The following is an 11,301-nucleotide window of genomic DNA, read 5'->3' as shown; positions in this document are numbered from 1 at the left end:
TTCCAAGATCACCAGTGGGTGCCTCAAACTAGGAAGCGTTTTCCTATATTCACATAGCTGTGGAAAAGTTCCTTTTAGAAATTAGGCACAGTAAGAGATGAACAACAATAACTAATGATCAAACAGACCAGTGATGAAAACACTGCAATAAAATTCAAAATATGGTCAGTCTTTTTCAAAAATACGATAGGGTACTTTTTTGGAGCCTGGTAATGGAAACCTCAGAAATGGAACTGTAGGGCCAGGCACTGGTGGCTCACACCTGTAATCCTCACTACTCAGGAGAGAGAGCTGAGGACTGTGGTTCAAAGCCAGCTCAGGCAGGAAAGTTCACAAGACTTTATCTCACGTTAACTAGTAAAAAGCTGAAAGTGGAGATGTGGCTCAACTAGTAGAGCACCAGCCTGTCGTGAAAAAGCCATGTGAGAGTATGAAGCCCTGAGTTCAAGCTCTAATGCTAACACAGAAAAAGAAAAGTGAAGAAAATGAAACTGTGGAAAAGAATGAATGAATGTCTTGTGATATAATTCCAAGGAATGCCCAATTCTGACCTCCCGGGGTCACAAGCAATTCTAGATCATCTTGGTAGGAATTCAGTTGGAGGCTATAGGTTGCCCTTTGCTTTGCTCACGTAGCAAGGACTCAATGTCCGGAACAGCCTCTTGCCTTGAAAAGTATAAACATTTTAAACTAACTCTTCCTTTCTGCTCTTCTTTGCCCCTCTTGAGAATTTTGAACATCGATTCCCACCTTTTGAAAGGAATCCAATGGTGAAGCATGCAAGGAGAACCTTTTCTATGACATGTTTCATGAAAATCTGCCTAGGTGAATCCTTTTCTAAAGGAAGTCTGTGGCTCACTTGAGTCAGAACTGCCTGGGTGCTTGGGAAGAGTAGGTTCCTGGCTCCACCGTGCGTGTTAACTGCAGCAGGCTTGAAGGGGAGGGCCAGAACCTGCATTTAGTGTGGAAGTTACAAGGGAATAGAGAATTACCACATTTCTGTTTTGTCCAAGCTGTAGCCCAGCCGGTCTGTACCTCTCCAGTCAGAGTTCCTTTAGGGAAAGGGTTTAGCTCACAGCTTGTATTCCTCGTGAGTGGGCTAGGGCCCCACCTGGCCTGAGGTGCGAGTGACCCTTTTAACCCTCACAGGAAGGATCTGGGGAGAGAAAATATATCACAAAAGGAACCCAGAAAACAGATGAGGAACCAACCTGAAGGGCTGGCTTCTCTACTTTCTTATGGTCAAAGCCACTTTTCTCCAACATTCCAGAGCCAACTGAGGATAAAGCTTCGTGGATCTGATTCCCAGTCCATCTGGTCTGTTCAAAGTTGTCTTTCCCACTTGCTGGAATTCATTCTGACTTCACATCACGGGAGGCATGCATAATGAATGAGTGAATGGAGAATGAGCAAATGAACTTCAAATGCAAGTTGAGTCCACCCAACCCATTCTCACAACCAATATGCAGATTTTAAATAGCATTGCAAATTTCATTTTAACATATCTTCTTTTTTTCACATTGCCTGCTGCAAAAATCCTTGCTAGAATATGAAACACTATCAAATCACAGAACTAGATGAGTCTCAAACTCAGTTGGGGGATTTCACCTCCAGGCACCAAGGTGTGTTTTCTAGGGGTCTCCCCACTGCTCGCTCTGCTTCCAAAGCTCAGTGTTATGGATCTTTGGTGTTGCCAGCCATAGTCTACAAACAAGCCTTTCAATTTCGTTATAAGGAATATAATTTTATGTACATACAATATTAGAATCTTGTACAGAATCTTCATTTCTACAATGTTTTACTTGTTAAAAAAAAAAGGAAATGCTTTTTAATTTTGTTGATGACATTGCTGCCTGTAAGCTTCCGGGTTCATCTCCTAACTGCTCTCACTAATCAACCATGTGTGCCGGTACCAAGGGATGGACTGTGTGTACAAGACTGAGCAACACACAGCGATGCCTATGAGTTAGAACACTGTGAACACATGGCCCGCCTGGATCAACAGCTTCATCAGCCCCTCCACCCGCACATCCCTCCCAAAGATTCACATGCTGCATTTAAAGGAACATATAATGTATTGATTTCTCCTGTCCAGCTTTGGAGAGCTGAATGTTTTGGTGCTGTAAGCAATGTGAACCCTGAAACATGACTTGAGGAACCAATCAGAAAATCCTTCTTAGACTCCTTGCATCCTGCCGGGCTGTTGACCTTTCCTGATGGGGGCAAAGCATTCACTTTGAGGACAAAGCATAGTCCACTTGTGTGTGATGTTTCAGTAAGCCAGGGTCAAAGCAAGGAACAAAGTACCTAAAGCAAGCTTTTCTACTGGGTTGAGTGTTAAGTGTGAGCAATGTAGTCAAGCCCCTCTTTCCCTGGCTAATGTAAACCGCTTCCCACCTTACACAAAGGATGCCTCCTCCTCCTATTTCCTTTAAGTAAGCTCATAGATATCTGAAGTTGGGGAAACCTGATAATGAAGTAGGGGGTGATAATTTTACTGGACTTTCTTCTGGTTCCAGAGATGAAGCCCTAGTAGTTAAACTCCTTAAACAACCCTCCTAAATTTGTCCCCATTTCTACTGAAATATTCTAGAAGAAGAGCCTTGGATAAATATGCTTAGACACACTTCCTGATCTTAGAACATTTCTATGAGGTCTGGGGTACAGACCCATTACTCAGTTGTCACTGGCATTTATTATCTGATAGCCACCTTACTCAAAAGGAGAATTGTTGCCTGTTGACAGCAGGCTTTCACAATGCCCAGTGACAGACAAGCTGCCTGGAAGGAGGGGCCAGAGGAGTGGTGGCCCAGTCCAGATGACAGTCTGTCCCAACCCTAGGATGTTATTTAGACCAAGTTTAGCTTGTAGAGTCCAGGTCTGGTTAATTGCCAGGGTAGCAAAGAATCGCATGCACCAGTATACACAGGAGTCAAAATGCATTCTTAATCTAAGATCGAATTGCACATTGTAGAGATGTAATGGCTGTGATTAAGCTGCACACGTATGCTGGGAATGGCCTGTGTGGATGGCTAGTATAATGTTGTTGGCCATAGAATCACTAACACCTCTCATCTGCTTGAAATACGGAACCATATTCTAAAATTCCAGCCACTGGGGGTCTTGTTCACCACAGGATAAATCCAAACCACAGAACTTTGCGGCAGTTCACAACCAGACAGGAGCGTATCTGCAAACGCTCTTGTCTTCACAGATGTTTAATAAAGTAAAACTCTGGATCTGACGTGGCCCAGAATTTTCTTTCTTTTTCCTCATTGTGGGTTTGTAAGTGGGATTATAGAACAGTAGTGATCTACATTCACTGGTTTTGGGGGTCCTTTTCTGGATGATATACACGTTATTAACAAGACTGCCCTTTGCTGGGAACCAAACTCCCTGGCTGCCCACAGATTTCCCTCCCATATGGGAACAAAGTGATCTGGCCAGAGAAAGCTGATATTCAGGGGGGGGGGCAAATCCATGTACCCACATGAGTCACTTCAGAAGCAGAAGGCCTAAGGTGGCACCCTGCCCTCCAGCATCCTAGCAGGCATGCAAAACTGGCTGGCTTTCTTCCAGGCTCTAGAAGCTTCCAGATGGCCTGTGAGAGTGTCTCAGGAGGGGCAGAAATGGTGGTTGGTCCCATCTCTTGAAGTTCAGTTTCCTGGAAGTCGAGGTAGGGATGGCTGGGAGATAGCCTGTACCTGTATCAGAACATATGCCACCAGGCAGCTGGGCCTCAGTTTCTCTGTAAGGACAGCAGCTAGGGCTAGCCATCTGTAAGATCACACAGTCGCTCTCCATCTGGTTTATAGAGTAGTATGCTGGTTTGAACCCAAGGAGTTGGAGACTCAGGACTCTTCCTCCCAGAGAGTCAGGTTTAGTTAAAAAGGAACGTGATTCAATATCTCCAGACACTGGGTTTCATTTTGATTTAGGGCTTCTTTATGTGTTCTGCATATCTGAAAAACAAAACCCCCCAAACAGCCTTGCCTAATAGGAGACAGAAAGGGATGGGTGGAGGTGGAAGCTGCTAGCCCAGGGAAGTGCCTGAACTCTGGCCTCTCTCCCAGGCTCCCGCTGGCCCCTCTGCTGGCCCCTGTAGCCTTGGGCTGGCCCCTCTGCTGGCCCCTGTAGCCTTGGGCCCGCTCAGACGCCACCTCCCACCTCTCTGGCCAGGCCCGTTTCAGCCATCGGCTTCCTCCAGGGGCCGGCCCAGGCCCTCCGGGCCCACATGGCAAGATGTAGGCACGGTGGCGGCTCAGGTGCCTGGCTGGGGACCACGCATGAATTCTGCTCAAGTCTGGGCTGACATTCACTCTCCTCTGTCGAGGCTGGGGAGCGCTGCTTCCAGTTCTGATAGGGCGCATCCGGAAGGGGCGGGGCCACAGGGGGCGGGGCCCCGCGCAGGCCACGCCCACCAGGGGGGTGAGCTCACAAAGACCCAGCGAAGCCGGGGTCAGGAGGCGGGGGTCAGGAGGCCGGGGTGGAGGCGGGGCACAGGAGGCCCTGCCTGCGGTGATTGGACCGCGCAGGTGAGGGGAGGCCAGGATAGAAGGGGGTGCGGAGGAGAAAGTCCTGTCCTCGCCTTCTGGCGCCTTCCCTGACGCCTCTCAGGATCCCCATCTCGAAACTTCTCGCCTACTTTCTCCCCCGGACTCGGTCACCGGTTCGCCCCGGCTTTCTGGGCCTCGCTCCGCCCCATCCGTAAAGCGGAAGTGCTGGCCCCCAGGGAGCCTTGGTCCTGTTCCAGCGGCCGGCTGCCTCTGCCATCCCCCCGGGGGACGCGTGGGGACCGCGAGCCGTCAGTGCGCGCTCCCACCGCCGGGCCCGCAGCGCCCTCCGCACGCCCCGACCGCGCGGCCGCACCGCGCGGGGCTGGCCGGACCGCATCCGCGGCGGCCCTGAGGGACCTGGGGTCCTTCCCAGCCAGAACTAACCTTGTGGGCTCTCGTGTGTACCCCAGGAGAGCAGCCCCGGAGTAATGCCAACGAAAATATCCCTGGATATTGCCAGGTGTTCTGGGGATGGAGCGAGCTGGTGGCAAAAATGACCACCGCAACCAGTTTCCACCCGGATTAAGAAAAGGGGGGGGCGCACAGGGAGTATGGGTGCCTCAACTCTCTCCACCCACGAGGTTCACCCACGAAGTTGCCTATTCGTTTTTATATTACTCACCTCTAACACATTGCATAGTTCGTGAAGGAGGGAGGGAGGGATGAATGGATGGAAGGAGGGACAGACAGACAAATGGATGAATGGATGGGCAGAAGCCTCCCAGGGACAGAAGACACTCCTGGTTGGTTGGTGATCCATACATCTGTTTTTTAAGATCATGTTAAAGGTGATGGTCCACAGTCCCAGCCTCAAGGTCATTCTCTTCCCAGGGGCCTCTTGCACATGTGCAATGTGTTCTTGAAGCAGGGACTTGAGATGAGACTATTTCGTTCCTTCTTGCCATTGTTAACAGAAGGAGAGCGAAATCATGAAGCCTTCCAAGACCTTCATGAGAGAGCCGCCTGTCACACCAGGCTACAGTGGTAAGTGGTGATGCTCTGGAGACCTATGGTCCTCATTTCTGTCCTGCCCTGGCCCACTGTCCATTTCTTTGGTGCTGACTGAGCCAGCGCAGGTCCCCCAGCATTGAAGATAAGCGCTCACAGCACCCAGGGCTGCAGATGGATGATAGCTAGGCTGGGATGAGGGGGAGACAGGACTGGCCAGGACGTGGTGTGGTATGCTAGCACTTACTCTGTGTGGAGTAAGTTTGGACCAGGAGGGACACAATGCTACAGGGGTAGACACAGCACATAAACTTGAGCCCTGTCCTTCTCAAGTTGGGTTTTCCCAAGTTTCCTTGTACTTAAAATCTTATATTCCTTCCTGTGTCCCCTAAAGGGCAGGTAGCCAACTGCTTTGGCTTTCCAAGGAGTGTCCTTATTGTAATGCTGGAAGTCTTTTGTCCAGAAAAACTCCTAGTCCATGCTGAACTAGGACCAGGGATCCCTCTGGCTAAAGGCTCTTCCTTCTCAGGCTTCTGGGCTACTGAGAACTTATTTTGTGTCCTACCTCTGTAGCACATCCTATGTCCCATGAGCAGGAGTGGGGAAGGTTGCCCTGGCTTACCCCAGTCCTACCAACGATAATTAAACTGGATGTGGGTTCTGACAAATTTAGATGGAGGTTTCTGATTGGTCATTGTCTACATGACTGTTAAATATCAACTTCTTAAGGAAAATTAAAGAAAAAATCTTAAAGCTACTATCACAAATTACCATAAAACTGAGCAGCTTAAAACAGAAGAAACGGAGTCCCCATTCTGGAGGCCCTAAGTGTGAAACCAAGGAGTTAACAGGGCCATGCTCTCTTCCAGTCTCTAGGGGAGAGTCCTTTCTTGCCCCTTCTAGTTTCTGGTGGCCCAGGTGTCTCCTGGCCTGTGGAAGCATTACTCTCTCAATGTTCCCATGACTTGTCCCAAGCTCCTTTACCCCCAAGAGTCTCATTTCTCCTACAAGGACACCAGTCACTAGCTTTATAGCCCTCCCTAAACCTGGGACAATCCCACTTCTAGGTACTCTATTATAACTCCGCAGTGTCACAGTCATCTGGAATTAAGATTTAAGATTAAGATATCTTCATGGTTAAGATTGAAGCTATTTATCTGGGGTACATAACACATCCTCATCATATGGGATGCATATGATTTTGTGGTCACCAAAGGAATCAACACTTAGATGCACTTTGAAATGTCTGTGTCTTAAGCAAGGCTTGATGTAGCAAAGCTTCATAGAGGTGGCCCACATCATTCTGAGTGTGTGTGTGTGTGTGTGTGTGTGTGTGTGTGTGTGTGTATGAGATAGATGGGGGGAAGGAGGGAGAGGGAGAGAGAGAGCTAATATGCCCCTCTAGAAAATCTGTGTGGATTGAAGTAGACCCTGCAGAAAAGGGTTTCCATGGTCTTCTCCATATCGGCTTGCCCACGGCTATGCAGAGACTGGGTAGCAGGTAGAGGATTTCAACACTGACAAAGTCCGCCGCTGATCTGTAGTGGGCTCAAGGGCTCTGGAGTGGGTGTGGGTGTGTCTACGCCACTTCCAACCAGAAGCCAGTTTTTCTTTGACAAAGGCAAAAACACTGGCCTCCCGTCCCCGCAGATATTTATTTACCTACCCCATGGTTTAAAGCCAAGCTCTTAACCAGTTGTCCTCATTTTTGCTTTGAAAAAATGGTTCAATTGTGACAATGCTCTATAGTACTTAGGATTCAGCATCTAGTTTAAATAAATAGTTGTGTTTTACCCATACTAATTGTAATGATTACATGTTATTTTGTGGGAAATGGTGAAAATGTGTCCTCCAGTGGGCCTCACAGATAATGAATTTACCTTTTTGTGTAATAGGGTCCCTGCTTTTAATAAGCCTGCAATTTCTCTATGGTCCAGCAAGAAAGATCCCAAATTGCATTTGGGAAGTGTCAAGGAAAATATGCTTTCTCTCTTCAAAAATAAAAGATGAATAATTTCAATTACTCCTCAGACTATCATTTCGGTCCATTAAATGCTTTCCCCATTTGCTAGACTCAGGCTGACATCGAGGGCTTTGCTATCAAAGAGTATGACTGCCATCGCCTTTGTTGAAATAGGCCTTCCACCCCCAGCTCCAGAGTCATTTTCTTTTTCTTTTTTTTTACCCCCCTCCATGGGAGAGACCAGTCACAGTGGGGAAAACCTCCCTACTTGTATTAATGGCCTGTGGGCAAACCCAGCATGGTTGGCTGAGCGGGAGAGCACGGGGAGGCTGTGTGGCTGGGGTCCGGCACAGGCCCCTGTGCTCAGGTTGTGGTGCTATGGGGCATTGCAGGCTTTGTGCCGTACCTCAGCTGCCAGGAAAGCTCCAGCCAGGACAACATGGACTACTGTATGAAAGCCTTCCAGGAGAAAACGCAGCGCCTTAAAGAAGACATGGATCGATTTCGCTACTCAGTGGCCACCAGTCAGAAACTGAAGCCCGTCTCGTCGGAGGAGACGGTCCTGCGATCACTGCATGATTATGCCCGGCTCTATCACCCCATGACTCTAGGTATGGCCCACTCCCGAACTCCTGATCCTGGCCCTAGACGGAAACTGCAGCAGCAAACTGGGCAGCCACAGAAAAAGCAACATGTAGACAGCCTGGAGCCCCCAGGGCTCAGTGTCTTTACAGGAAGATGAATTCCTGGGGAGAGGGAGAGGAGTCCTGGGAACACCTAGGGGAGGCCTGAAAGTACTGAGAGCCCCCAGGAAAGTGGTTTTCCAACATCGGCTTTGGGATTTGGATCATTTGTGAGCTTGCACGATGGTTGAGACTGTTATCTCCATTTTGGAGGAGAAGTAAGGTTTCTAGAGGAACTGTCACTTGGCTGAGATCACTTCCTAAAGTCAGCCCTGGGTTTGAATCTAGGCCCTGCTCCCCCATTTACTCATAGGAAGAGGTTTTACACCGAACAGGAAAAACCCCGACAGATGATTATAGAAGAATAATCACAGTGGTGATTTGGCCTAGATTATTTTACAATCTAATGTCCTGTATGTGCTTCGATTACTATAGTTCTTGGGGTGCTTTTCAAGAAAATATAATTTTCAAGCGTTACAAAGAATCTGCACAAGTTTATGATTTATAGCCTAGCGTTGTAACCACTGGCTCCAGTTTCTTCATCTAGGGAAGGGAAGGATGGACCAGATGCTCCAAGGGTGTCTTCTAGCTTTGAATTGTGAGGCTTGGTAACTGCAGGGGGGCAGGGGGGCAGGAAATTTTCCAGGGTCACCTAGCTGGCCAGTCATAGTCAAGACCTGAAGGCACAGTCTAGGTGTTGAGTCTGATATTCTCCCCTCCAGCTTCCAAGTCTTCATCTGCTCCTCCACACATTGGAGGGGATTGTGGTACCCTGTGGTTGGTGAGAGAATTCAGTGAAATTAGACTTGGAAAGCCCTCCCCCCAAGTGATTGACATATACCTTCACCCAGTCATAGTTGCTTTCATTAGCTGTGTAGACTTAGGGGTTTCTAGATCTCCTTTTGGAATGCTAATGAGCTTCTGCGGGCTGCCTGTTGGGTGTCTTTACAGATTACCAGTATATGAAGAAACCTCTCCACGAGCCCCCCATCCCTGGCTGGGCGGGGTATCTACCTAGAGCCAAAGTCACTGAAATTGGCTGTGCCACAAGGTATACTGTCATGGCAAAACAGTGCTACGAGGACTTTCTGGATATCATAGAGCGGGATGCAAAGGCAAAACAGAAGACATATGAGGAGTAAGTGTGGCTTCAAGTCGGACCCACAGAGGGCACAGCACAGCTGAACTGGGTGAGGGCCGGGCTACCAGGAACACCCCATCCACACTGTAGGGATTAGTTTGGGTCTGATTTGCTATTGTGTATTACAGGGCCTTCCCAGTATACAACCAAGCTCCTACGCCCACCTGCTGCTGCTGGTCCTTGCTGGGTTGCAGGGAAAGGGCTAAGAGTACAAACCAACAGGGCCAACTGTCCAGGCACAAGATGCTGAGGGAGAGGGATGGCAGAGACATCAGGACACCCCATGAGTGGCTCGCACGGCCCTGCTGTTCTCTTCTTTAACATGGGAAAAGCCAGGTGCCCATGGCTCATGCCTGTAATCCTAGCTACTCAGGAGGGTGAGATCTGAGGATCGTGGTTCAAAGCCAGCCCAGGCTGGAAAGTCTGTGAGACTCTTATCTCCAGTAAACCACCAGAAAACTGGAAGTAGTGCTGTGGCTTAAGTGATAGAGCACTCACCTTGAGCTGAAGAGCTCAGGGACAGCGCCCAGGCCCAGAGTTCAAGCCCCACGACTGACAAAACAAAATAAAATAAGAAAAAAAATCTTAGCCTTGGGTATAAGTTATAAGAATTAAACATATGGTGCTTGCTCAGGATCTCTTTGTGTCATAGTAGTTCTTCTTTCTTCTTCTTCTTCTTCTTCTTCTTCTTTCTTCTTCTTCTTCTTCTATTATTATTATTATTATTATTATTAAAACCAGTAACTCTCACTTGGCTTTGGTTCTCACTTTAGAATGCATAAGGTCATCACTGAAGAGCCTCCTAATCCTCTAGATGTTCAGCAGGAGGACCAGCTGCCACCGGTGTGCGCAGATCTCATCCTTTCTGGTAAGTCAGGGAGGGCTCATCCTAACCACTGCTCCGCAGAGGGAGACAGAATGTGCACAGAGCCCTCTCTGCAGCTCACATTGGGATTTTTCCTCTTCAGGAGAAACCTGCCCTTCCCATGGGAGACCCCTGAGTAAGAACCCCAGAGTTCCAACAGGTGACTGTGCTAAGTGGCCTAATGTGACCTGCCACAAGAAGGTGAAGGCCGACACAGAGGGCTAGAAGGGTGCAGCCTCCGGGGAGAGGTGGATCTCAGCAGGCCCAGAGGCCTGCCATGCTAGTAGCAGAATCAGCCCACACCCACCCCCTAGAGGGCAAAAAGGGAATTGAGGGACAAGGGTACTTGAACTCCTGTCTGTGCTGTTGGTAAGAACATGCTGTTAGTGATGGAGATTTTTGTGGTCATGCTGGAATAAAGAAGGTATCTGTTAGTCTACTAATGGTGTTTGTGGGTTTTTTTTCCCTAAGGTACATTTTTTTTTCTTGCTGGTCATAGGGTTTGAACTTGGGGCCTGGATGCTGTCCCTGGGCATTTTTTGCTCAAGGCTAGCATTCTACCACTTTGAGCCATAGCGCCACTTCTGGTTTTCTGGTGGAAAATGGAAATGTGTCACATACTTTCCTGCCTGGAATGGCTTTGAGCCACATTACTCAGATCTCAGCCTCCTGAGTAGCTAGAATTACAGGTGTGAGCCACCAGTACTTCTGACCTTGAGAAATGCCGGGGTGCAGTCTTCTCTTCCTAACCTTGGACAACTGGCCCAGGTTCTTTGATGCCCTGGCCCAGTCTTCTAACCCGGTCATCTGCACCATATCCGGGGCCTGGCCTACTTCAACCCTTGGTTTTCAGGGTCCTAGTTCACAGGAAGCTCCAGCTGGAAGGCACAGATCTCCCAGCTTTCCAGAGATGCTCCCACAAAGTATTGGTGACAGACATGTGTCATCATTACGGAGCCCAGGAGTTCAAAGCTGAGGTGTAGGCAGGGCCTCACTGCCTCACTACTCTGCAGCCTGCCTCTTCCTAGCTGTGGTGATGGTGACACCTTGGCGTTCCTTGCCAAGTGACTGCTGTCTCTACCTTCCTCATCAGAAATCAGAAGCGGCTCCCGGGCGAGGGGGCCACGGACATCACAAAGCTCAAA

At 48.9% G+C, this 11,301-nt stretch overlaps 1 protein-coding gene across 2 annotated transcripts; it reads left to right on the top strand.

The window, feature by feature from the left end:
* The first annotated feature begins 4,478 nt into the window (after positions 1 to 4,478).
* Positions 4,479 to 10,572, top strand: LOC105986677 (chromosome unknown open reading frame, human C10orf82). 2 transcript variants are annotated; one of them, XM_013017704.1, is made up of 6 exons: positions 4,479 to 4,535; positions 5,471 to 5,540; positions 7,860 to 8,078; positions 9,102 to 9,288; positions 10,065 to 10,159; positions 10,260 to 10,572. In XM_013017704.1, the coding sequence occupies exons 2-6, from the start codon at positions 5,486 to 5,488 to the stop codon at positions 10,379 to 10,381; spliced, it is 678 nt and encodes a 225-aa protein (XP_012873158.1). In that variant the 5' UTR covers positions 4,479 to 4,535; positions 5,471 to 5,485; the 3' UTR covers positions 10,382 to 10,572. The 2 variants fall into 2 exon arrangements, with proteins under 2 accessions (XP_012873158.1, XP_012873159.1); XM_013017705.1 differs by lacking the exon at positions 4,479 to 4,535 and adding an exon at positions 5,081 to 5,150.
* Positions 10,573 to 11,301: the final 729 nt, after the last annotated feature.

Source organism: Dipodomys ordii, unplaced genomic scaffold (genome assembly GCF_000151885.1).
Source record: "Dipodomys ordii isolate 6190 unplaced genomic scaffold, Dord_2.0 Scaffold36, whole genome shotgun sequence".
NCBI classification, from domain to species: domain Eukaryota; kingdom Metazoa; phylum Chordata; class Mammalia; order Rodentia; family Heteromyidae; genus Dipodomys; species Dipodomys ordii.
The sequence above is the reverse complement of the archived record's forward strand: the minus strand, read 5'-3'. Positions and strand labels throughout refer to the sequence as shown.